The following is a 26,831-nucleotide window of genomic DNA, read 5'->3' as shown; positions in this document are numbered from 1 at the left end:
AGTCCAGAATTTACAATGGTACTTCCCACATATTAATTCTTTACTCCCCACTTACGGATAAGTTGAAGATATTTACAATTTTGAAGCACCAGAAACACATTTGATGGTGGATATATATATTTACAATACGATATTTTAAATTTTTAAAAAGATGCAGTCCAGAATCTACAACACTATTCCCCACATATTAATGCTTGAATCCCCATGTATGGATGAGTTGAGGATTTTGACAATTTTTAAGTAAGACAAGAACCCCTGTTAGTGAATGGAAATTGTAGGATGAAAAATTTATGTAACTAACTGAATTGTGTGATCGTAATACCATTTTTATTTATTTTTAAAAATCTCCAACCTCAGAACATAATTTCGAACTTCACTCCCCACATATTAATGGTTGACTCCCCACTTACGGATGACTTGCAAATTTTGATAATTTTAAATAGCCACAAAGATCCACGATGGTCAATATTCAATGTTTTGGTCATGGAATTTGGAAGACAAAATTTGATTAATTGACTATATTGCGTGATCACAATTCGATTATTGAATTTTTTAAAAAGCTACAACCTTGGAACATAATTTTCAACTTCACTCCCCACATATTAATGGTTGAATCCCCACTTATGGATGACTCCCCACATAATTTTCAACCTTTATGTTCAATGTCATCCAAATAAAACTTTTGCATGTTCAAATTTTGGGTCCTCTATTCCAAAAAATTAAACAGAAAAAAGTATTTATCCCATCATTAAGACCACAAATAAAATTGTCGAAGACATTCATTTTACTTCATTCTCCACCCTTTTTTACAACTGAGGAACTATTGTTTGGTTAATTTATCTTCTCATGAATAAAATTTATTGGTATTCACGATTTTTTTGATCTTTGAGCCCGAATTCTGAAAAGGTGTGTGCACCGTATAGTCACCTTCATACAAGCTTTAGTCGCCATCATGTTGTGCAAATAACATGTAAGATTAAGTATGAAAAGGTCTTTGCACATGACAACTTGTCAAATTCACATTAATGACCATTGACATGACAATGCACCAACCTCAATCTAAGGGATGTCATTCGTTTGAGTAATCCAACGGCTATGTTTTCACTCATGAAGTCTTGCATTGTCTATAAATGTTTAATGTTATTGTTTTTAATTCTTGCTATCGACAGAAACCTACAAAGACTGAAAAAAATGTTACTATGGAGACAACAAGAGCATAGGGCTGCATACATTTCTTCTCGGGTATGTCAACTTCATTTCTTATTAACACACCTAAGTTTTTATGTAATCACATATTTTACTTCTTTGTTTAGGACACGGAAGGGAGCATTGTGTCGTCTTACTGTCACTCCATGCCTGAACCTCATCCAAGTATTGTGCCTATAATACAAGAAGCACAGTTTAGTGGTGTGGATAAATTGCGACATTTAAAGGTTGACCATAGTTTAGTCACTGCCTTGGTAGAAAAGTGAAGGCCTGAAACACACACATTTCATTTTCCAATTGGAGAATGCACCATAACCTTGCAAGATGTCTCACTTCAATTGGGGCTTCCTGTCGATGGACCCCCTGTCATTGGTCCAACTATGTTGGATTGGGACGAGATGTGTGAAACCTTATTAGGTATAATACCGGTTAAGGGAGAATCGATTGTCGGTTCTATGATCAAACTAAAATGGTTAAGGGATAATTTGTTTCCTATAGATGAAAATTCCAGTATTGAGGTTATTCATGCACATGCTAGAGCTTATATATTAAGACTTATTGGAGGGGTTTTAATGCCTGATAAGACTGGGAATAAAGTACATTTAATGTACTTGAACTATTTGACTAATCTTCGAAGAACCAGAAGATATAGTTGGGGTTCGACATGTTTGGCTGTGTTGTATAGGGAGATGTGCAGAGTAACGGATGGACGTGCGAGGACTATGGGTGGATGTGCTTCGTTGTTACAATCATGGGCATGGTTTCGGATGCCCTTTATTGCACCCATTTCAAGAGTTCCACCAACTTTCCCGCTAGTTTGCCAATGGAGCAGCAGTCGAGTACTGAACTACAAAAATGTCCCCCACAATGATTTAGTCGGATACCGGGCAAGGATAGATCACATGCAACAAAATCAGGTAACATTTAGCATTTCTATATTGATAAATGGTTGTAAATGAATGACTAACATTTTCAATTTTTGTTGTAGTTTATTTGGGTTCCTTATGAAGGTTTGGGCTCTATTATTGATGTTGAAGCATATCGGGACCAAGCAATATGGACGTCATGCACTACTATAATTTGTTTTGCCATTGTGGAGTGGCACCAGTCAGACAGGGTGAAGTTATAATTTCGGCTATCACAAGAGATCCCTGAAGAACCCAACAACCTTGATCATCTACATAAATTAGACATGAGGGGAAGACAAGATGAGAACTGGGTTACTAGACATGCGCAATGGATAGAGGTTTGGAATAACCGGCATGACCTAACATTAAATGGATTACCGATGCTTGGGCCACTTCAACACACAATTGAGTACATGTCATGGTACATTTCAAACTCATTTTTTGTATTTGTCAGTTCCACAAATGTTAAATGATCCTAGAATGCATCGTGCATCGACATCAACAAATGTCCCTCCACCACAACAAACTAGGCATGACTTCAACACTCCACCTCCACCATCAGGTATGGAGGGAAGAAGGAATTCAATTTCTTCAAACACAAAACTAGGCATATGAAGTATGTTTGCAACTTATGATGAAACATCACCTTCTGCACAACCGTGGTTGCGTACATATCCTCAAAGTCCAAATTTCTTAGAAGGATTGGATCAGCCTCAAGAAAACTCAGTTTACTACGTCCACAATCCATATGCAGAAGCATCATCATCTGTTGCGCATGATGATCATCAACCTCAGGAGGAACATGAACCACAACCTTCACACGTAGAAGAACGTAGACCTGAAGTGCGTAGGAGGAACCCCACTAGAAACAGGCGTCGACCACGGTGTGGAACTGGACACCACTATGGTGATTAAAAGGACAAAGATTTAGTTTAATATTTTATTACATATGAAATAGGTTGTGTTTATGTGTTTGTAAGAGTTTACCGTGTTTAACACAATTTAGAAGATCAGCAATGGAAAAATTTAATAATTACAAATGCTTTAATGCTAAATAACGAACAACTATTTCTTTAGATAAACTCAACAAGTTCAATGATCTTAAAGACCAATGTTACAACATACAAAAAAAAAAAAACTAAATAGGTACAAAGTTGTCACACTTCTCAACTTTCATGAAGTTGACATAAAAAGATATTGTCACCGTAGGGACCATCATTGAGTGCCACTGAATGGGATGTTGAAGATCTTCGTCATTCCTTACAAAAAGGAACTCATCAATGCCTTCCGCAACAAATTCAGGAGGGACATGGTACCACAAATGGCTTAGTGGGGGCTTAGATGGTCCCATCAAATGACTTCTTATGATGATGCGCATATGGTTAAGAGTAACCCCATTTGGAAGTCTACATAGGGAGAACCTTCCATCTTCAAAATCAATAGCAGCATTAAAGGAATTATATGCATTCAACTCTTCAAATAAAACCATTTTTACTTATTATACTAGAGCACTCCACAACTTGCAAACTAAGGAACCACAACCTTAAATAGAACTGATTATCTTCACCTGGATAGCGTGCCAAGAAACATATTTACTCTCACCACTGTAAAAGCTGGCACATCTTTTAAATAAAGGGCCTCAATTGCACCTTCTAATTATGACAAGACCTATCAACTTTATTGGGAGGTGCCAAAGCTAATTTATTATATTACTCTTCTAAAAGGTAATAGATACTTCAATTGGGATAACGTGCCAATTCAAAAATTTACTCTCACCACTGTAAAAGCTGGCGCATCTTTGAAATAAAAGGCCTCACTTGCACCTTCTAATTATGACAAGACTTATCAATTTTATTGGGAGGTGCCAAAGCTGATTTATTATATTACTCTTCTAAAAGGTAATAGATACTTCAATTGGGATAACGTGCCAATTCAGAAATTTACTTTGACCACTGTAGAAGCTGACGCATATTTCAAATAATTGGTCTCACTTGCACCTTCTAATTATGACAAGACTTATCAACTTTATTGGGAGGTGCCAAAGCTGATTTATTATATTACTCTTCTAAAAGGTAATAGATACTTCAATTGGGATAACGTGCCAACTCAGAAATTTACTCTCACCACTGTAAAAGCTGGCGCATCTTTGAAATAAAAGGCCTCAGTTGCACCTTCTAATTATGACAAGACCTATCAATTTTATTGGGAGGTGCCAAAGATGATTTATTATATCACTCTTGTAAAAGGTGAAAGATACTCCAATTGGGATAACATGCCCATTCAAAAATTTACTTTGACCACTGTTAAAGCTTACGCATATTTCAAATAATTGGCCTCACTTACACCTTCTAATTATGACAAGACTTGTCAACTTTATTGGGAGGTGCCAAGGCTGATATTTAGTTCAGAAATTTACTCTTACCTTGCAATTTGGACAAGACTTGTCAACGCTATTGGGATAGTGTGTGTATAAAGATACATAATTTTACTACTTCATAAAGGGTTATGTGGACGGTGGACCTTTTTGAAATTGTGCTAATACTGATATTGTTTGTAAGTGGGGAGTACAGAGGTAGTAAGTGGGGAGTTGTGATGACTATTTTGGTCTTCATTACCCAATTTTTATATAAAAATCAAATTTCATTGTGAACATAATATCCTCACACTAACCTTAACATAGTACAAATTCATTTCCATGACCATGACATTAAATGTTAGGTAATGTGACCACGGGGTTTTTTAGAATTTTCGAGTCACACTATCTTCGAAATTGAGGAGTGAAGAACAATGAAGTGGGAAGTTATGTTGGATATTTTGGTCATTAGTACCAGTTTTTGTTTCATATTTTCAGTTACTGCAACCGATAATAAAAAAATTTACAATAACTCCCCATTTAATCCGACACGGCTCCCCACATACCATTTACGTTACTTATGGAATAATTTGTAATGTTCACCATCCAAATAAGCTACTATTCAATTTGGTCGTCATGGAAATAATTTACTTTTGTTGTTCATAACTCAATATCAAAATGTCCATCGTAACTCCCCACTTAATCCATCATTAGTCCCTACCTACCTCATTCATTAGTTATGAGACCTTTTTCCATTATCCCCATCCAATTAACATTTAGTAGTCTTAGAAATATTACCGTGTTATCATATGATTACAATGAACATTTTTCTCTTGACTCTCAAGTTTTATATTTTCCATTTTTATTCTTTCCATTGAATTACTGCAACTGATGTTTAAAATAATAAGAATAACTCACAACTTAATCCAACAAGACTCCTCACATACCTCATACATACTTTAAGGGACATCTTTTCATTACACCATCCAAAAAAGCTGCTTTTCAATTTCGTGGTAATGAAAATAGTTTTTTTCTATGATACAATGACAACGAACATTTTGTCTTAACACTCAAGTTTCATATTTTACATTAACAAAACTGTTAGCGATGTTCATAATATTAAGAAAAACTCCCCACTTATTCCAGCATTACTCCCCACATACAGAACCCACAATGAAATGAAAGTCCACGAAGGAAAGATTCCAAACACAACACCCAATTACTCCTATTAAAAAAAATTAATACTACACAAATTATTAAAAAAATTAAATTAAATTGACGTTTATATTTTCAAATTACACATAAAATAACTTACTACACAATATAAAATCTATTTTTAAATCAACAAATTTAAAAAGAAAAAAAATATTATTTATTATTATTTTTCTTTCAAATAATACCTAAAATGACTAAAAATACAATACTATATCTATTTCTAAAAAATATATATTTAACCTTTAATGTAAAATTTTTACAAAACATAAAAGATAAAAAATAAATCTTATATCTATTTTATTACAAAAATTTTAAAAAATTAATTCTAATTTATTTAAAAAAAAAACCAAGTTCAGAATTCGGATCCCTGGGGACCGAATTCTGACTCGGAATAAAAAGAAAAAAAAAAGCATCATAAGTTGGAATTCGGCTGCCAGAGGACCAAATTCTCAACTGAAAATAAAAACCGTGCCATCCATGTAAATTTAAACTACAGTATGCTATTTAAGTAAAAAAAGTGGTCAACCGTGCTTTTTGGGAAAAAAAAATCTTTTCAAGCACTTTACTTCATTTTAACAATTTTTTAGTTTTATTTATTGATATTTTTTTATCTGTTCTTGTATGGTAGGAACCAAGAGATCTCAAGAGCTTCAATTTTCTTAATCCTCGTCTCCTCTCCTTACAGCTGATTCTGGTCCACCGTCGGGAATGGGGTACCTGCAAACACTCTGATGCCTAAGTCAGAAATAACTCGATATTCTCTCTGCACTATATGAGTTTTAGATAGCATACCCCCTGTATGTCAGTGAATTGTCCCTTATACTACCTAGCATTATTCCCAACTTTATTACCCATAGGGCGGTTTCCTTCTCCCATTAAGCACTAAGGAATCTAATCAATATGGTAACTGCCCCCAGACCTTAACGGTAACCTTTCTAAATTCTCATTAATGTTGAACTCCTGAGCCCTTGGATGTGTGTTATCTTTGCCATCACCTGAAAAGGTCTACCTCTCTACGCTGCTGGCCCATTACATATCAGGACCCTTGGGCCAAGATGTATCGGGCACCTAAGGCCGACATGTACTCGGCCCCCATCTTAGACGCGCTTGCTATCCTGTCAGGTCACACAACGCGCCTTGACTCTAGTGGCCGAGATGTACCTGGCTATTGAGCCGTGGTGTTCACGGAAATTGGGCTGGGATATATGCATATGTCCGCACCACCCTAAGCCCATCATACTTTCTCCCCATCTTCTTCTAATGACTGTGCCTTATCTCGAATAACACCCTTTCCTGTCATGCCCCTGTCCGAGTACATCCCTCCCAAGCTTCCCTACCCATTATTGATATATAAATATTTCAAACAATATTTAAATAAAATTCAATGCGGAATATACATTTAAATAAACTTAATTTTGTTAAAAATATCAATTATAATAAAAATACCATTGTAAAATTTATATAAAAATTAAATTTGATACAGAGATGAAATTGATTCAATTTTAAAAAATTTGGGACCAAATTGAGACAAAATAACAAATATAGGGACTTCATTGAGATTTTTCACATCCAATAGTGACACGTGGCATTGTCACATCACATTGTCTCTGCCACATGGCACAATGTCAGATTGACACGTGGCAATTTTAATTTTTCTTTAAAAAAATTATAAAAAAATTAAAAAACAATCAAAAAAATCATGTGCTGACACGTGGCACCTAATTAACACTGTTACTGTACAACTAATGGAAAAGAACTGATTGCAAATTTTTAAAAATAGGGACTCAATGAAGTCAAATAAAAATGGGAGAACCTACTTGAAATTTCGTTACAAAAATGGAACCTCTAAAATGATTTAACCTTTTAATTTAAATTTGTACGTCTTTTAATTGTTTGATCTAAAATTTGTACGCATTTAAACTACTTTTGATATATATATATATATATATATATATATATATATATATATATATGTTATATTTTAAATACGATGTCATATGATTTTGTTTAAATAGTAAAAGTTAAATATGATTTTTTTGTACTTGTAGTTAGATTTTTTTTAGGGACACGTTGATGGTCATTGCGTACCCGTGTTAAGGATGAGTCTGACATTTACAAGTCTTAATATGCTCAGAATTCGGAGCTTACCATAAATTCTGAATTCAGGCTGAAAATTTGAAACAGAATTGATCTCATTCGATCTTTCATCAATTCATATACTGGTTTTTATATTATTATCTCTATTATCATTCATTATACTAACAACCCAGTATTAATATTAACAAATCAATCTAATCACCTAACAATATATTTAAATAAATTCAGTAATTATGTTTCTGTTAATTTGAATTATTAAAAAAAAATTATTTATCCTTTTAAATACTTCTTTCTTTAATATTAACCAGTAGAATAAAAATATATTTCGGTGCTTTTTTACATTTAATATTTCTTTAAATTAATTTTTTAAATAAAGATTAAAAAAAAAAATAAGATACAAGTTCTATTTTAAATATTAATAACAAAATGTCTACAACTAAAAAATATTTCAGTAGTTTAAAAATATAAACTATAAAATTAAATATTTAAATGTAAAACAATAATTAAAAAACACAATAACTTAACTAGATGTAACACTACAATAGTTAAAAAAATTCGTTACCCATATAATTTTAAAATAAAAATGTATAACTATATTGTTTTAAGTTTATAATTTCTTATTTTGTTTAGATAATAGGAAAATTAATAATAACAACAAACCATGAATAATAACAATCTATATATTTATACATGTGATGTGTTAGTAAAGGAGTACGAAGAAAGTTATTTGAAGTGATATTCAATTATTCTATTCTTGTTATTTTGGAGGTATTTGATGGATGCATTTTATAACTTCTTTTATCGACTTTCTAAGGTATTTTTCTTTTTAAATTATTATTTTTTCTTTTAAAGATTGTTTTTTTTTTCACTATTGTTTGCTTTGTATTAATTGATTTACTTCTAAAGCAAATGTAATATTTTATTTATGGCTAGGCGAGTAGAAAAAAAATGTCAACACCATTATCAAATTCTTCTAGGTCTAACTTGAAAATTTCAAGTAATTTTATTTCAAAAGATGTTCAACAAGTTGATTATGCGCCTTTATGGACATATGTCACTTTATTAGACAAAAGAGCAGAAGGAGGGGGAACAAGAGATGGGCTTGCAATTTTTGTCAAAAAACTTTTAAAAGTTCTTATTCTAGAGTAAAAGCTCATTTACTGAGAAATCATGGGTCTGGAATTAGTGTGTGCTCAAAGGTCAATGAAGAATATTTAGTTGAATTGAAATCAGTTGTTGAATTGGCAGAAAATAGAGTAAAACCTAAGCATGTTCCCTTGCCCATTAAAAATAGACATGAAAATAGTTCATTAAAAAGAAGGAATAATGGTCCCTTAGAGAGGGCATTCAACATGGAGGATAAAGACAATCTCAATGCTCTCATAGCTAGAATGTTTTATTCTTCTAGATTGCCTTTTAACCTTGCAAGAAATCCATATTACGTCAATTCATATTTGTTTGTTGCAAATCATAATATTAGTGGTTTTGTTCCTCCTAGATACAATGCATTAAGGACAACCTTATTACAACAAGAGAGAGCCCATGTTGAGAGGTTACTCAACCCAATTTAATCAATTTGGAACAAAAAAGGGGTTAGCATAGTCTCTGATGGATGGACGGATTCCCAAAGGAGACCTTTAATTAATTTTATGGCCACAAGTGAGGGGGCTCCTATTTTTTTAAAAGCGGTTGATGTTTCTGATGAAATAAAGAATAAGCAGTACATAACAGACAAGATGGTCGATGTTATTAAAGAAGTAGGGGAAGAAAATGTTGTGCAAATTATAACAGATAATGCTCCTGTATGCAAAGCTGTTGGAATGATCATTGAAGGTTTATTTCCTAAACTTTTTTGGACACCTTGTGTTGTGCATACATTAAATCTTGCCTTGAAGAACATATGTGCAACAAAGAATGTTGAAGGGAATGGTGTTGTTTATGGTGAGTGTAGTTGGATTATAAAATTTATCGATGATGTTTCTTTTATTAGGAATTTTATCATGAATCACTCCATGAGTTGACAATTTTCAATCGTTTCTCACATTTGAAGTTACTTACTGTTGCAGATACACGCTTTACATATGCTATAGTGATGATGAAAAGGTTTAAATTTTTGAAACCTTCATTGCAATCCATGGTCATTAGCGAAGAATGGAGTTCTTATAGAGCGAATGATATGGGCAAAACCCAAGCTATTAAAGAATTTGTTTTGAATGATGTATGGTGGGACAAAATTACGTATATTTTGGCTTTCACTCAACCTATATATAACATGCTTAGAGCTTGTGATACAGATAGTCCCACTCTTCATTTGGTTTATGAGTGGTGGGATACCATGATAGAAAAGGTGAAGATAGTTATATATAGGCAAGGAGAAAAAGAAGTAAATGATACATCAACATTTTATCAAGTTGTTTACAATATACTAATAGCAAGATGGACTAAAAATTGCACTCCTCTCCATTGCACGGCTTATTCTCTAAATCCTAGGTAAATGTATTTTAGCGATATTTTTTTAATAATTTATACCTAAATAATTGGAAAGTTACTAATTTTTATAATATATTTCTTTCTCGATTTATATTTGTAGGTCTAATAGTGAAGAATGGCTTCAAGAAAGCTCAAATAGGATCCCTCCACATGAGAATGAAGAGATTTTTATGGAGAGGAATAAGTGTCTGAAAAAGTTTTTCACAACTAGTGAGGATAAACAAAGGGCTGCACTTGAATATGCTGATTTCTCATCAAAATCAAATTTTTTTTCTTCTTTTGACACAATTGAAGATATGTGGATATTAGATCCTAAATCTTAGTGGGTGATGCATGGTTCTTCTGCCCCTCTCCTTCAAAAGCTAGCATTGAAACTTCTTGTGCAACCTTGCTCATCATCTTGTTGTGAAAGAAATTGGAGTACATATTCATTTATTCATTCATTAAAAAGAAATAAGTTGGATCCTAAAAGAGTAGAAGGCTTGGTTTATATGCATACTAATTTGCGACTTTTGGCTAGGAAGAATGAAGAGTACAACCAAGTGAGCAGTAAGATTGTGACATTTGCGGAGATACATGGGATGGCTTCGATGACGTTGGAAATCTTAGAGTGACAACATTATCTTTTGATGAACCAAATATGGAAGCTGCCTTATTTACAAATGATACTCAAGGAGAAGATGAAATTGACACCATTCCTATTTCTAGACAATAAATAATAAATTGTGATTTACAATTTTTATTTGTTAAATTATTTAAAACTATGGTTTGTATTTTTAATTCATATATTGAGTTTAATAAATTTAGCATATTTAATTTAGATAATATTTATTAATAAAATTTACATTTGTGGTATGATTTAAAAATAAATTACAGTAATATAATATATTTTTTTTAATATAAAATAATCATCGTATCGAAAACGTGTTGTATCCTATATATTTTAAGATAAGACGAATTGCCGTATCAGATACGCGTCGTATCCGATACTCGTATCGTATTCGTGCATTCCAGATTTTTTTAATTGTTTGTTGATTTGTGTCATTTAAACTTTTTCATATATATTTTTTAAAATATATGTCATATGATTTTTTAAATAGTAGAAGTTAAATATAATTTTTGTTGTACTTGTAGTTAGTATTTATAATTGTTGGTTGATTTGTGTTTGTTTATACCAAATAGTTGTGATTAGAAATGAGTAAGAGTTTAATCAGGTTGTAGTTTCATGTCAAAATTAACGTGTACTAAGATCTTTCCTTTACTTCTATTTCTTTTATCTTATAACACATATGGATTGTTATGTTGTTTCTATGGAAGGGATAAACACAAAGAGAGAAGCAAGAGAGAAATATACGATTATGGTCATCTAGCAAGAAAGCTGACATTCCGCTGCTCCTCTCAACACTACATCATGTAACATTTTTTTGTTGCTAATATTTTAGTATTGTCAATTTATTAAACCTTTTGTAGTTTGATAATTGTTTGTCATGTTTTTTTTTCTCGTGGCTTTTTAAGAAAATATGAAGAGATTTATGCTCCTCGAGTGGAAGAATTTTACTGCATCACAAATAATACTTATGATAAAGTAGAGATATGACATTTGGTAGTATTGTTGGAACCTTCATATTTTCAAATTGTTTTCATTATGATTGATAGTGACATAAAACACATAATCGTTTGTACTTGCACTAACACAAAAAAGCCTTTTAACGTAACCCCAATAACGTTTGCCTAAAAAAAGCCCAACGTTAAAAATGACCGGTGGCATTTTTGTAAATAACGGGACCTTTTTAACGTCTGACATGGAGCGGGCAGACGTCACTTAATGTCTGTTAAAAGATACCCTGACGTCACTCAAAAAAGGACGTCGACCCCCAACACGACAGACGTCCCTTGACGTCGGACCAGCACGTGCCAGACGTCCCTTACGTCGGCCCCTCCCACCCCCGACGTCACTTAACGTCGGATACCACACCCCCGACGTTAAGTGTTAGTTTATCTCTGCGCGAAACGCAGAAACCCTCGCGCTGTTCATCGTTTGCGCGAGAGTTCCCGCCGACAACGCCATTTCTGACCCCCTCCAGGTGAGTTTCGAAAGGTTTTCGCCATCAAACTTGTTGGGGTTTGATTATGGGTTGATTTTACGCATTTTGAACTGATTATTTTCCGTTTTCATCCCCATTTGCAGTGTTTTGAGATTCGTCCCACTTGCTCTTCGTTCCCATTTGGCCAGCAGTGTGCGGAGACCCTAGAATTACTTGTATGTATAGAATTACTTGTATTTTTTTTATAAATCTCATTATAGTTTTAGTCTTAGATTATTTTTTTGTTAATTTTTTTGGCCTATTTTTTTTTATTTAAAATTTTATAATAATATTTGTAAAATTACGAAATAAAATTATATTTATTATTAGATATATGCATGTTTAAATAATTCTCATTGCATTTTATTTTTGAATATTATTGTTGTAGTGTTATTTTATATATGTAAATTTATTATACTTATAGTATACAGTGCGCGAAACTTAGTTCCCGTTTGAGATTTAGTACAAATGATTAAATTTTTAATCGTTTGTATTAAATCTTGAATTGTCCGATTAGACAGTTTGAAAAAATTATTTTTCATAATTTGCTACAATGTGTACATTGAGGTTTACGCATAAATTTCATAAAATTTCGATTGAGGCTAATTTGTGTTGTTCTCTAGATGCATACTTGATTGTGATCATGATTAATCACTTTCATTTCGTGTACTTCAGAGACCAATGCGAAATGTTGTCGAAATTTTGTGAATGCAATTTCGTGCATGGAGAGAGTTTGGAGACTGGCAAGTTTGTTTGTTAAATTTTTTTATGGTGACACTAGTCATATATTTGTGTATTAAGACTATTAAATAATGTTATGTGTGACAGAAAAAAGGGCAGCAGCCCAACAAAGACAAAGGCTTAATGATACACCACACGTACTCTCTCGAGGTGGTCATGCATTATTGGAGAAAAAATTGAAAAAGTCTCGTGCACAGTCTCTGGGACTTGAGTCCCCTGACCTAGTGGATGCAATTCCTAGGTACGAGATGTGGAAGGCTGCTTGGACTAAGTCCGATGGGTAAATGACATCACAATCAGCTCAAATCATATCTCAAAAAATAGTAAGTACAAACCTTATTTGACTATCATAGTTCATATGTTTCTCCTTTTGATTAAACTTTCTTTTGTGGTGTAGGATGAATTAATTGAGCAAGAGACTTAGGGTTCGTTTGTTGGCCATGGTCGGGACGATATACTCACAACGGCAATTGGAAGGCCAGAGCACCTAGGATGTGTGCGTGGTGTTGGAGGTGCCATTGGTCTTCGAGATTACTTTGGTCCTCCACAAAGAAGTAATGAATCGTTGAGTCAAGAGGCCTTGAGGAAGATGGAGCAACAAATGGAGGAAAGATTCAACCAACGCATGGGAATTATGGAGCAACGTTTTATGGAACAACTTCAACAACAACAACAAATACAAAGAAACTTGAAGAAAAGCTTCAGTCCATGCAACAACAGAACATGGAATTACCCACTCAAGCTCCAACAGGACAACGTGTGAGTACAAAATGCTCATGCTCTGGTGTAGATCATACTGACTACACAAGTCAGTATGAGCTATTGGTTGATGAAGACCCCCCGCGCGTAGTGGCCATAGGACGACAACTTCAGGGTGGGGAGACTATCCATGGTGTTCCTCTATTGCCCCAGTATGCGCGTGTGATGATTGATGAAGTTCGAGATCACCATGCTCAAGTGCTTGTGCCAACTTCAGAAATCCAATTTGTTGGGGAAGCTTTAGGCACATTTATTGTTTGGCCTAAAGCATTGATCATGCCATACTTTAGCCCGCCAAAGGTATTATGACATCATGTTTTTAGTAGTTCAATCTTACAATTTATAAAACTTTTAATGTCAAACCTTTCTAAATCTTTATTTCAGTCCACTTGTCCTGAAAAACAGCCGATCCGACGTCCACGTGTTATACGTGAAGATGATGAAATGGCAGAAGCAGAAGATGATCCTCTAGGAAATCTGCTTCTGAAATTACACAAGTTGAAAAGAGGACCATTAGAGCTAGAGTGGGAGTTAAGAGTATTTGGCCTCCATTGTCATGTCCCATTGTACATAAACCTGAATGATGCACTAGAGATCATTACAGGAGACAAGATGTTAAATATTTCAGTCATACAACTATGGTGCATGTAAGATTTTTTTTATTGTATTTCATATTTAAAGCAAGGAATTGGTACCTTTTAATATTATACCTAACTATCTTCTTGTAGGTACATGGACAAAGTCATTGTGGACCAAGGTCGATCTTCCGTCTATGGATTCATTGAACCTCAAACAATTCAACCTTCGGGAAACTCACCTGACCACATCAAACTTTATTTGCAAACATGGATGGTTGAGTCAAATAGAGAGATCTACTTTGCACCATACATTAATTCGTAAGTGTTTTTGCTAATAATATTTTGTGAAGTATTATTAATTATTTTGGCTAAGTACCCTTGATTGATGGTAGGTATCATTGGCAACTTTGTCTCATCATTCCAAGACAATGCCTAGTTGTATGGTTTTGTTCATGTCATAGGAAGATTCCACCAGCTTTTAAAAACATGTTACAAGAGTAAGTATTATTTTTTTTCAATCCTAACCTATGTATCTACTTAGTTATAAAAACTTACATATGTTTTATGTTTCCAAAATTTCATTAGAATTATGGGTAAGCCTAGAGGCCAACAACTTAAAGTCATATATCCAAAGGTTAGAACTCATTCATTTTAAAGTTATTAATTTCTGTATGTCAACTTATGACTTTGATGTGTTTATTTTATTTGTAATGTTCAGTGTAACAAGCAAGAAGATTCATGGGAATGTGGATATTATGTCATGTCTTGGATAAGAACAATCATTCGAGCTGCAATTAAAGATGAATGGATAGAGGTAATTATATATATCTTTCACATATTATAAATCATATCAAACTTTAAAGAATGATATTTATACATAATGAAATTGTATTACTTTTTCAGCGATTCAAGAATCCATCACCTCTGCCAGATGACATTATCCACACACTAAGACAGGAATGGGCAGCATATCTATTGGAGAGATGGAGTTGATACCATATGAATTAGAACTCCTTTTAAAAACTTTATTGTACAAGAATTTCATGTTGAAACTTTTAGTTTGTTGTTATTTATATTAGTTTAGAATATATGTTGAAACTTAAGTTCTATTATATATAATTGTAACTACAGAATTGTGCTGAAAGTATTATGAAATTGTTTTGGGAATTTTCTGATTTTCAAGTGTATGGATGTTGTAAAAACAGTCAATTTTTTTTTAAAAATGGAGCAGTTTGACGTCTGGTGTGCCCTGACAGACGTTATTTAACGTCTGACCGTACCAGGGCCGACGTTATTTAATGTCTGACGGGCTCTGACAGACGTTTAATTGCTTAGGTTTTTCCCTCATTTCAGCGTGAAAATTGACGTTATCTGTTACTGGCCTCGACGTTGGATAACGTCAGACTTTTAAAGGACCGACGTCAAGTGACGTCTGCTATTTTTCTGACGTTATTTTGACGTCACCCGGTACGACGTCAGTGTTTGGGCAGACGTCAAAGGTCAAAAATGTCAGACGTTAAAAGACTTTTTTGTAGACCTTTTTGTGTTAGTATTGATAGGTATTGAAATGAGAGTGAGGTTCTAAATCTGTTGCATTTTCAATTATTTGTTCCTATCGCTAAAACATTTATTAGGTGTCTATTTTATGTGCAGTTTCAATTCTAATGTTCACTAAGATTATCAAATGCTTACTAAGCATATCCCAAAAACTTGAAACATTTCTCTTGAAGAAGTTTTGTGAGCCAAATTTCTATTTTTTTGTTTAGTACTCGTATTTCCATGTTTAATTGTTTGTATTTTTTTCGGTTCTTTATTGATTATAGCATATTGAATTTCAGCCAGAATATTTGGTGTAGTTTGATAATCCAAATATTAATTAGAATGATCCAACTCCACTTTGGGATGCACTTGAGAAGATGAAACCATTCTTGATGGCATGAGGGGATCCAAAGTCAAGAAGAGTGAGAGGTATATTTTTGTTGTTAATCTTATCCATTATCCATGACTTAGGATTCTAACGATAACATTAATGGCAAATGTTTAAGGGCACAAGTTTTGATATTTATATTTCTTTTGTTTTTTCTTTTAACTTTTAATTCATCATTATCTTTTACGGCGATTATGGCTTGGTTGCCAATGTCCCCTGATGGTGTGCTTTTGTTTTGTATATTCTTGTAGATTTTCTTTGCTTTATATAGTGTTGACATGACAATTTATTTTATGCTTAAATACCTTTTTGGTCCTCATTTTCGTAGTGTTTGTTGCGGATGGTCCTCATTTTCACAGAATGTTTAAAATGGTCCTCCTTTTTACCGAATGTTTAGAATGGTCCTCATTTTCGCAATTCGTGTTTTATTTGGTCCTTTTTTGTAACGCCGTTTAAATCATTAACGAAACATTGTACAGGTGGCACGATTTGTATTAGGGTGTGTTACGTGTACTGTACAGGTGGCTTAATTAACGTTAATTTTTCAATTTAGGGGAAATTTTGCAATTAGGGAAATTTCTTTATCTTCATCTTTTTTGAGTTCAGATTTGCAGAGGAAGCAACTAATACTTGCCATTTCATCATTGGATTGCAGTTGCACTCTTCATTTCAATTTTCTAGTTAATCATCATCAACGAGGTAAGTGGGTTTAGGGTTTTCTAGGTTGTGTTTGCTCGTGATTTTCAATTTTCTTGAACATATATTAAACATACCTTTTGTTGGTCAGACATAAAGGTCATTGTCCTACGAGAAAACACAACCCAGAAAACCCTGAACCCACTTACCTCGTTGATGATGATTAACTAGAAAATTGAAATGAAGAGTGCAACTACAATCCAATGATGAAATGGCAAGTATTAGCTGCTTCCTCTGCAAATCTGAACTCAAGAAAGATGAAGATAAAGAAATTTCCCAAATTGCAAAATTTCCCCTAAATTGAAAAATTGTTAATTAAGCCACCTGTACAGTACACGTAATACACCCTAATACAAATCGTGCCACATGTACAATGCTCCGTTAATGATTTAAACGCATTACAGAAAAGGACCAAATAAAACACGAATTGCGAAAATGAGGACCATTCTAAACATTTGGTAAAAATGAGGACCATTTTAAACATTCTGTGAAAATGAGGACCATTCGCAACAAACACTACGAAAATGAGGACCAAAAAGGTATTTAAGCCTTTATTTTATTTTCTTAGAAAAGTACAAAAGTTAATATAACCCAGTTGTTTATAGAGAATCATGTAGTAAGTTTATAATTGAAAGATTAAACACTTCAATGTAAAGCTTTATTTTGTTATAGAAGTACATACAAAAAAGTAGTTTCATTTTAATAGTGGAATAAGGCAATTATGAGTGTTGAATATTTGCATATGTAGTTGTTTAGTTTAAATTCCTGGAAATATGCTGATTAGTTTTGACTAAGTTTGTAGGAAAGTTAGTTTGTTTATATTTTTATTATTTACTTTTATCATTTACATGAAAATTGTTGCTACTTTGAAGCTTCAAATTGAAGGTTGGTCGATATGTTGTAGGCTCTCAAACAAAGTATGTTTGTTCAAATCAAGTTACTTTTCTACTTTATTACTGATAATTGATTGCTTGTCTTTTATTGGTCATGTATATTAGATTTTTTCTTTTCTGATCTAAATATTGGATTTGATTATTTGATGTTTCGTACACATTTCAAGATTGTATTTGAGTTGTTTATCGGTTGACACATTTTCCCTTTAATGTTAAGTCAAATACTATTATGAAACATGCTTGAAATGTTAGATAAACTTAATAAAATATGATTAAAAAGGACTAAATTCACGTATTTCAAAAGATGAAGGACTAAATTGCTCTAAAGTTTCGAGATGAACTAATTCCAAAATTAACTGAAAGTTAAGGGACCAAAAACATATTTAACCCTTTTAACATCAACTTTTTTTATTTTGTACGAGATCATTCATATTTTATGATGTGCCTACCCTTTATTTTTATTTTGTACATACATTTCACTTTTATTTTGTACGAGATCATGTTTCAATTACTTGCATATTATATTTTCTCTAAATAACCATATTGTTATTTGAATTAACATTAGCATTAGTAGTAATAATATTAATCATAATAGCAGAATTGAAATTATTATTATTATTATTAGCATTAACATTTACATTATTATTATTATTATTATTATTATTATTATTAACAAATAATTCCTATACCATAAATTCACAAAAACCAACAAAAGACAACCTAAAATATTTCCTTTAATATAATATTTAATTTTAATGTCTAATTTGAATTTTTAATCATCGACACATCACTAATTACTTATTATGTTAATTTTATAACTTAGCTCAAATAAATTCATATCTAAGTGTTATCTTTTAATTTTAATATTTGTCATGTTGTTTTTATCTTGTATAATGTCATTCATATCTCACATTATGTCTACACTTTACTTTTATTTTGTACATATATTTCACTCTTATTTTCTATGAAATCATATTTCAATAACTTGCATATTTTCTAAGTAATCATATTATTATTTGAAATAATATTAGCATTAGTAATATTAATATTAATAGTAGGATTGATATGTGTGCTTAATTATTATCTACAACAACTTATATAGATTTTACAAAATTAAAACTATTTCTAATTATTTACTTATGTCATATCAAACATGATCAATTATACCTCATAATGGATTCAAAACTTATTCGTATTAAATAGAATACAAATTTCATAAACTAATTAGATTCTGGTAAAAAATATTATTATTTTATTGTAAAATATATTGCTATTGTATGCATATACAATCACCGCATACTTTTCGTTACTTGATAATAAATCAATTCTCCTTACTAATACACATGTTAAACTAACAAATATAACCGAAAAAAAAAACATATAATGACCCGTGCATACACACAATATAAGACTCGTGTGTATTTAAGTTGTACTACCTCGATTTCTAAATGATACCAAACGATGAGATATATAAATAAAAGTAATGTTTATCCTCTATCTTGTGTTTTTCTAGAAATAATTTTGTTATATGACCATTGTATTTTTTGTTTTATAATTCTACTTTAAAGTGAATAGGAATAGGAGAATGTTTCTTTTTCTTCTAATATTTATGTAATTAAAATGGCGATTTTTATATTTAATGTAGTAAAATCTAGCCAAAAACCCAGTAGTTTATGAGGGTGTGAATAAGCAACGTCTTTAAAGATTTATTAGCAATGTTATGCAAATCCTCCAAACTACAAGAACGTCAATCACAAAACTAGCAAATAGAAGAGTGTAGACTGTAAAATGTAAAATCCTAGACAGACAAAAACAAAAAAAAAACAAAAAATAGAATAAGTGAATATGAGTCTTGGGAAAATAAGAGAGACGTTTATTTATCAGAAAATAATGAAAATTGAAATGTGGAGGACAAGGGTTCCCAGCGTTCACATAGCCAAAAATAGGATAACGATTTATATTATTAACCAAAGATAAAAAGAAAATAAATAAATAAGTAAACAAAATGGTAAAAGAGATGTGCAAGGGAGAATTGGTAGAAAATGAAACTAAAACATACATAGAAAATCTAAATAAGACCCACAACTTCATGCACACAAGATTCACAATTTTATGCATATAAGACCCACAACTCTTGTCATCCACTATGAAGGTATATAAAGAAATTTCACACAAACTCTTTGGAAGAGAAAAACTAGACAATAAGAGGCTTGGTACTTTCATAATACTCAAAATACAACATTTAAGACATGCCAAAACAGCAGGGTTTAATCCAATGAAGTTTTATAGTTCAAATTTTAAAACAATATTATGATAAAAACCAAATTAAGATCGATCATAAATGTAGAACACAATCCACATCATAGCGCAAATCATTTGAGCTTTTATCCAATTGAGTCTTATAAACAGATCAACCAAGTGGTCTAATCCCATTTCTTCAACCAAGCTTTTAACTTACTGCCATTGTTAAGCAACACCTTGATTATGTTACAAAATATTGTTTGAAGTCTAATAAATTTCTGCTGTAACTATTTTGCAATGGTCCAAATACAGAACAAAGCCTCAACTCAATACTCAATATATATATATATATATATATATATATATATATATATATATATATATAAACACACACACATACAAGAATTTCCAGCACCGCCACCCAATAAAATGGCACTGAAAATGTAACTACATGCTTCCATGACCAATGTAAGATCTTTCCTAGTCTCTTGTCTGTGTAATATTTTGAACCACTTTAAGGGGTTAAGAGACTTGGAATATTAAAAATAATTTATTGTCAAATGATGCATATCTAACAGATTTGGAAAGAAATACGAACAATAAAAGCTTATTTGTTACAAAACTAATGAAGTGATATATTCCACACTCATGCTACAATATCACAAAATTACAAATGAAGTTCTAAATGTATTACATGTCTAATATCCCCCGGTGACCTAACTCGATATCTGCTGTCTTGCTTTCCTTGACACAAAAAATGTAAAAAAAAAAAAAAAAGAAAGAAAAGAAAAGCTGTGAGTGCTTTTATTCCAACAGTATAAGATTTATACAGTGATTGCAGCCACAGCCACAAACAGTAACGCTTCTGAACTAAAGCAATTACATAGTGGCAGCACCGTCATCGTACAAAGCGCCCTAGTATGCACTGTGTAGACAACAAAGCCAGGGACTGCATGCTCTTTGAAAATATGAAAAAAACAAAGTACTTATTGCAGGTATAAAACACACTCGTGAGCAAGACTTTAGATTCTCATATAAAGAAATGTGTGGCCGGATGATATTCTCAATCACAGATCATGAGGGGGACGGCTATTATCTGAATGAGTATGAGATCCAACATTCGAGTTTTGAGAGGTAAATAAGTTGGGGTATGAGAAGTATGAGTCATCGTCCATTGAAGGTAATCTCTTGGGTTGGTGACTAGAGGAGTTGTCAGTCAGTACATGATTACTGGGCAGGGAGGAATCAAAATCTTCCTTGAGTGTGTCAAAGGAAGGAAAACTTGATGAATGAGAGCCTGGGGAAGTATAATGATCCTGGTGATGTTCAAGATCTTTTCTATTATGGACATCAGAGTTATCTGCAGGATTTTGCCCAGTGAAATGCTTTTCTTTTGTTGGAGATTCATTATCACCACCAGCATAAAATGGGTTATCGGAGCTGCTGTCCGGTACACGTTCATCACTTCTCTTCCTAGTCAGCTCATTAATTCGGACTTGAGCAAGACTAGCTGCTGTGCGAGCTGCAGCCGCAGCACGTTCAGCAGTTTCTGCAGCAGCATGGGCTGCAGCCAACACATCCTGTAAGTCCACATTGGGTTCCGGTTTTGCGCTTGACAGGGTGGGAGATGATTCACTAGGTCTTGCAGAAAATGATCCAGATGATAATAATGCTGGAGGAGAGATGAATGGCACGAACTGTATATTCTCTTTGGTAATTGAAGTATGGGGTTCATCTTTGTGAACTGTTGATCTATCTTCAACTTGCTCCTGCTTGACATCTTCAAAATCTCCGGAATTGCTTGATGAATCAAGATCAACATCAAGGGGTTCCATAGTTAGATGTGTAACCATTTCTGGAGCTGTGGCAACATTTGCGTTAGGCCGGACTGATACTTTAGGAACTTCAGGAAATTCTAATGTATCAGAGCCAGAATCAGAATCAGGTTCTTCTTTATTGGGTGTTTCATGAGCAGAGTACATCTCTTCGTGGGGCTTTTCATCAGGAAGGGGCAACTTAGACCCACTAAAGAATTGGGTGGGGCCATTCTGAAAAGGAAAGGACTTATAATGTAAGATAATGGTGCTTTACTAAATCATTGCCAGTTTTTTTCTATTTAGTCATTACAACCTAACACTTACCAATAAATCTTCATGTTTTTTAAAGAACTCAGTTTCTGATTCTGCTGGGTCCCATTCTACATTGTGCTCAACAGCAATTTCTTTCAGAAGGTTCAGTTTCTTTTCTGGTGTAGGAGCACGAATTGAAAGTAGCTCTATTAACTGCAATTGATATTCACATGGAGAATGTCATGAAAATAAAATGGCTATGTATAAAAAAATGTTTAGCAACGAGAGAAGAAAAATTTTAGTAGCATGAAAAATTCATGGAACCTGGCGATTAACCCCACAGTCTGGCCTGAGCTCAGTTGCAGCAGATACAAATTCCTTCCCATATTTGCCAGCAAATAGCATCTGAACCTGCAGCAACTCTGACAGATCTGCACACCTTGGTGCAGCAAAACATACACTAGATATGGCTTCCTTCAAGTCAAGGGGACATTCCCTAAAAACATTGCGAACTTACATAATTAGAGAATAATGGTTGGCATTTTATAGTTATACTTTCGTTACAGAATGATCATGGTTTTAATCACAGCATACACTTATTAAAAAACAAGATAACCTAAATAATGCTAAAAATCTATTGGCCTCTTATTTGCACTTATCACACTCCAAAAAAGATGATGTGCAAAATTCCTAGTCTGTCCAATGATACTAACAGAAAATAGTACAAACTATAAGTTTAGAATAGCATTGACAACTACTCAGCAGTGGATCTGTAGCTGATCAGCCTAACATAACTTGCTTTACTAACTACCTTGAAAAAATAGTTAAAGACAAGCTTTTTTTCCTTTGCTAAAACAAAACCTCATTGATTTTCAATATAGAGACCATTTCAATGTAGATTACGAGGTAGAATCTGACCAAGTACTACAATGTACGAGTACTGATTCCAGTTCATGGCTAAGGGTTTGTTTGGAGGAAACTTCCATATTAGCACCTCTACGAGATAAAGGTGAGAAGAAAAAGGAAATTAGTTTTTTCAATAAGCTGAAAGAAATTAATTTTTCATAAACTATAATTAGTTTATGTGTAATTTAAAAATCCTTGTTAAAAATCAGTTTATTGAGAAACTGATAGGAAATAACTTGTATAAATTAGTTCATACATGAACTAATTTTAACTTGAGGAAAAAAAAATTGTTGTTTTCCTTATTTCCTCTCCTATACATGTTTATGGAGAAGTTTCTTCAAACAGACCCAAAACATATGCATATTTTCCTTCCATATTTAACAACCTTCATTTGGCGTGTATGCATGCTGTCCATGGAATCAAAGGAGATAATATCAAATTCTACATACAATAATCGGACATGAACAGAAGCAAAAAAATAAGGAGCATTAGGACAATATGCATAAAATTTAGTACAGTGTAGTGAGGCACAACTATGATGCAATATGAAATTTTCTTTATTATTTTCTCCAAAAAGAAGAATCTGTAAAGTCAACTAAGAGGCACATATATATAATCAAGGGGTGTTTGCATATGTTTCTTAAACCTAAGGAGGTCAGTGTAATTTTTCAATGCTTTATATTTATGTAAGAAGAGTACATATCAAGAGTATTAGAAGCCTCCTAGAACCAAGAACACAAGCAATAAAAGAAAAGTGAAAACCTAGAAAGGCAATCTATCATCTTATCATATCAAACAAAGGCACTCCCTAAAAAGAATGTTGACACCAATAAAGAAGCTAAAAAGGCCTATCCCAAGTTCCCAACCCCCAAAGAGGTTGAGAGTTATATTATTTGAATTATTAAGAAATTTCCAAGCTGACTCAGAAAAATAAAAACTATATTATTGACTGTTAACAAGTGAAGGGTGATTGAAAGAGTGATGAGGGTTATGGTCACTCATACACAGCAATTGAAAACCACAGGGACCTATTATCACTTGTAGAACTGTGGCGGTAATATTTGATAATTAGGGAAGTACAAAGGTTAACAAAAGTAATGATGATCACACAGGTAATGATCATGATAATTGGGATAGTTTCTTAAGGCAGTAAAATTGGTTGCGTGTGAAAATAAAAATACATAACTAGGCTGCAAATAAAACCTACTAGATGGATCATCAGTTAAAACCATTCAATAAAATCTACCCCATTATTTTTAGTTCAAACCTTTTTTTCTCACTAGTGTTTCTGTTGGTCTTCGCCCCACACCTTACAAAGATCCATCATCAATAAGGACTACTCAGAAGTTCTTTGATGCAGATCATTTGTAATTTTACATTTTCTTGTATTTCCAATGATCCACTCAATCACCTCAGTATTCTCATCCCTGCTACAATAACTTTTGTTCTCGTTGGCACTTCACTGTCCAAACACCAGAGCATCACTCATTTTATAGTTTCGAGTAGATTTTTCATTTGAGTGTCATGGGCACTAAGACACTGCAATCACAAAATTATGCCCCAAGCATTTATCACTTAATTGATAAATTTGTTTAAACTAGTTATAGATCATATTACACCTTGCACAAATTCAATGTTTAAGAACACTCCCTCAACCAAAATGCTGAAAAAATTCATCATTTCTTCTAAGTTTACTGCCAAACACTCCCTCAAACAAAGTGGCTTTTACATTGCTTACTGTAGGTCTTGGCTAAAAAAAATTGGTCCTCCCAGTTACTGGTTAGTCATATCAGTAGAACAAGGTAATATTTTTGGGAAAGTCAGTCAGAATAACACACCAACAGTTTCATCAACACAAGATTTACTAATAACTAGGCTGAATGCAAAATTCAAATGGGCATATCACACAAATTCAGACAGAAACTAAGCTAGTCATGCAGATTTCCGTTTCATCTCTAGACTACCTTTGAGATTCAATTATTGGAAGACGGACAGCAATAAGTTCACAAAAGAGTTCAATGATTTCTTGAGCAGCCATCATATTCTCCTCTCTGATAATATGCTCTACCTGCACATATTATAACCACATCAAAAACAGAACTACCAATGAAAAAGTACCAAAATTATTTTCTTGATGTCCTCAACCATTGTCTTAAAATACTAAAATTGAAAAAAAATTAAACATCATATGCAGGTTTACCCTAATACGAGCTGTGGCTTCTTGGCCAGTCTCAAGTAGCTTGGCGATGTCACGCCGCATATTCTTTAACTGAATCTCTCTTCTGTTTCTTAACAGCTTTATTCGGGGAATTGTCAGTTTCAGCAGAGTTTTACTGAAAGTATGAGCATTGGCAAACATATCAGTTACAAACAAATTAAACACCAAATATACAACAATGAAAGCAGCAACAACGGCACACAATGATACAAGAATAAAATGAAACACCACAAAAGAACTGTTGTCCAGATCAAGGTTTTATAAAAACAATCTGCCCGCCACCGTGATATCGGCCACAACAAGGTTTTTTGGGATAACCCACAATTGCAGTCACAATTTCCGGCAATACATAAAGTTGGTTTAAACGAGCTTATGCAATAAACAGAATCATTTAAATCAAACTAAAATACAGTATGTTAATTCATACACGAACAATTAAACCATAAGAAGAAGAAAAAGTCATAAGCAATACCCAGTTACTTGGTAAATAAATAAAGGGGGAAATTCAGGAATACAAACTATCCCAGATAGCACAACTAGGCCAATTGATCCACAGTAGTACACTCAGCCATCAAATAAATTTCAAAGTACAAAAAACACACAATTTCAATAAGAAAAATAAAACACCCAGATTACATACAATATCAAACACAATAAGCAAACAGTACCATTTGGCAGCCTTAAAACCTTTGTTGAAGAGGGAATCGAACATGGCCATGGTGTAAGTTTCGATCAGGATCAAACCCTAAATCACACGAAAGCAAAATCCCAGAAACCAAAAACAGAGGATTGCAGTGAGTTTTGTTGAAGACAGCTAGCTTGGAAATTTAAGGTACCTATTTTTCTTTATCAATTTAAATTGAACTACAAAAACAAATCGGTGAGTGTGTGAGAATGAAAAATAGAGAAAGAAAAAGGAGATTATATGTGATGAATACCGATTGGTCTTCCTTAACGAGGAAGGTTTTGGTTTCTGAAGAAGGATCGATGAAAGTGTGAAAATTGAACTACCAAAAATTATTTTGTTTTTCAAAGTGTTCGGTCCGCGTTGGGTTGATTTGTAAATTATCTGCTTGATTTTCAGAAAATATATACTCTAAATTAATTAAAGCTTATGTTAGATCTCACTTTTAAACTAACAAATAAGTGTTTTAAAATATAAATTGTTTTCTAATAAAATAAACAAATAAATAATATTACTATAAAATTTATGACAAAAGAAATTAAATTTGTAATAGTTATTTTCTTTATACGGTGATAGGGTATGATTTTAACTATTTAATTTTAAAATAAATAAACTTTACGTTCTAATTTGTTTACAAAAATATCCTTGTATGGTTAGTATGTGTTTTTTTTAAAAGATATTACCTGTTATCAAATATTACTAATGTGACTATAGGTTGTTAATCTTAATTAGTATATGTTGTGACAATAAATTAATAAGGAGAAC

The 26,831-nt window shown here is 32.8% G+C and overlaps 1 protein-coding gene and 2 pseudogenes across 1 annotated transcript; 2 read left to right on the top strand and 1 right to left on the bottom strand.

Moving 5' to 3' along the window:
* Window positions 1-1,352: 1,352 nt before the first annotated feature.
* LOC114180728 (serine/threonine-protein phosphatase 7 long form homolog) lies at window positions 1,353-3,029 on the top strand (annotated as a pseudogene).
* A 5,698-nt stretch (window positions 3,030-8,727) lies between these two features.
* On the top strand, window positions 8,728-10,273 carry LOC146887114 (uncharacterized; annotated as a pseudogene).
* A 10,696-nt stretch (window positions 10,274-20,969) lies between these two features.
* On the bottom strand, window positions 20,970-26,465 carry LOC114181996 (uncharacterized). Its single transcript, XM_028068732.2, has 7 exons — window positions 26,320-26,465; window positions 26,050-26,126; window positions 25,364-25,496; window positions 25,128-25,231; window positions 22,582-22,753; window positions 22,330-22,470; window positions 20,970-22,236 (listed from the first exon to the last, which is right to left on the bottom strand). The coding sequence occupies exons 2-7, from the start codon at window positions 26,097-26,099 to the stop codon at window positions 21,256-21,258; spliced, it is 1,581 nt and encodes a 526-aa protein (XP_027924533.1). The 5' UTR covers window positions 26,100-26,126; window positions 26,320-26,465; the 3' UTR covers window positions 20,970-21,255.
* Between the last annotated feature and the right edge of the window lie 366 nt (window positions 26,466-26,831).

This window comes from Vigna unguiculata, chromosome 4 (assembly GCF_037176805.1).
Source record: "Vigna unguiculata cultivar grain cowpea cultivar isolate G323 ecotype 2 chromosome 4, ASM3717680v1, whole genome shotgun sequence".
In the NCBI taxonomy this organism is placed as follows: Eukaryota; Viridiplantae; Streptophyta; class Magnoliopsida; order Fabales; family Fabaceae; genus Vigna; species Vigna unguiculata.
Note: the sequence above shows the minus strand (reverse complement) of the source record. Positions and strands in the feature narration are given on the sequence as shown.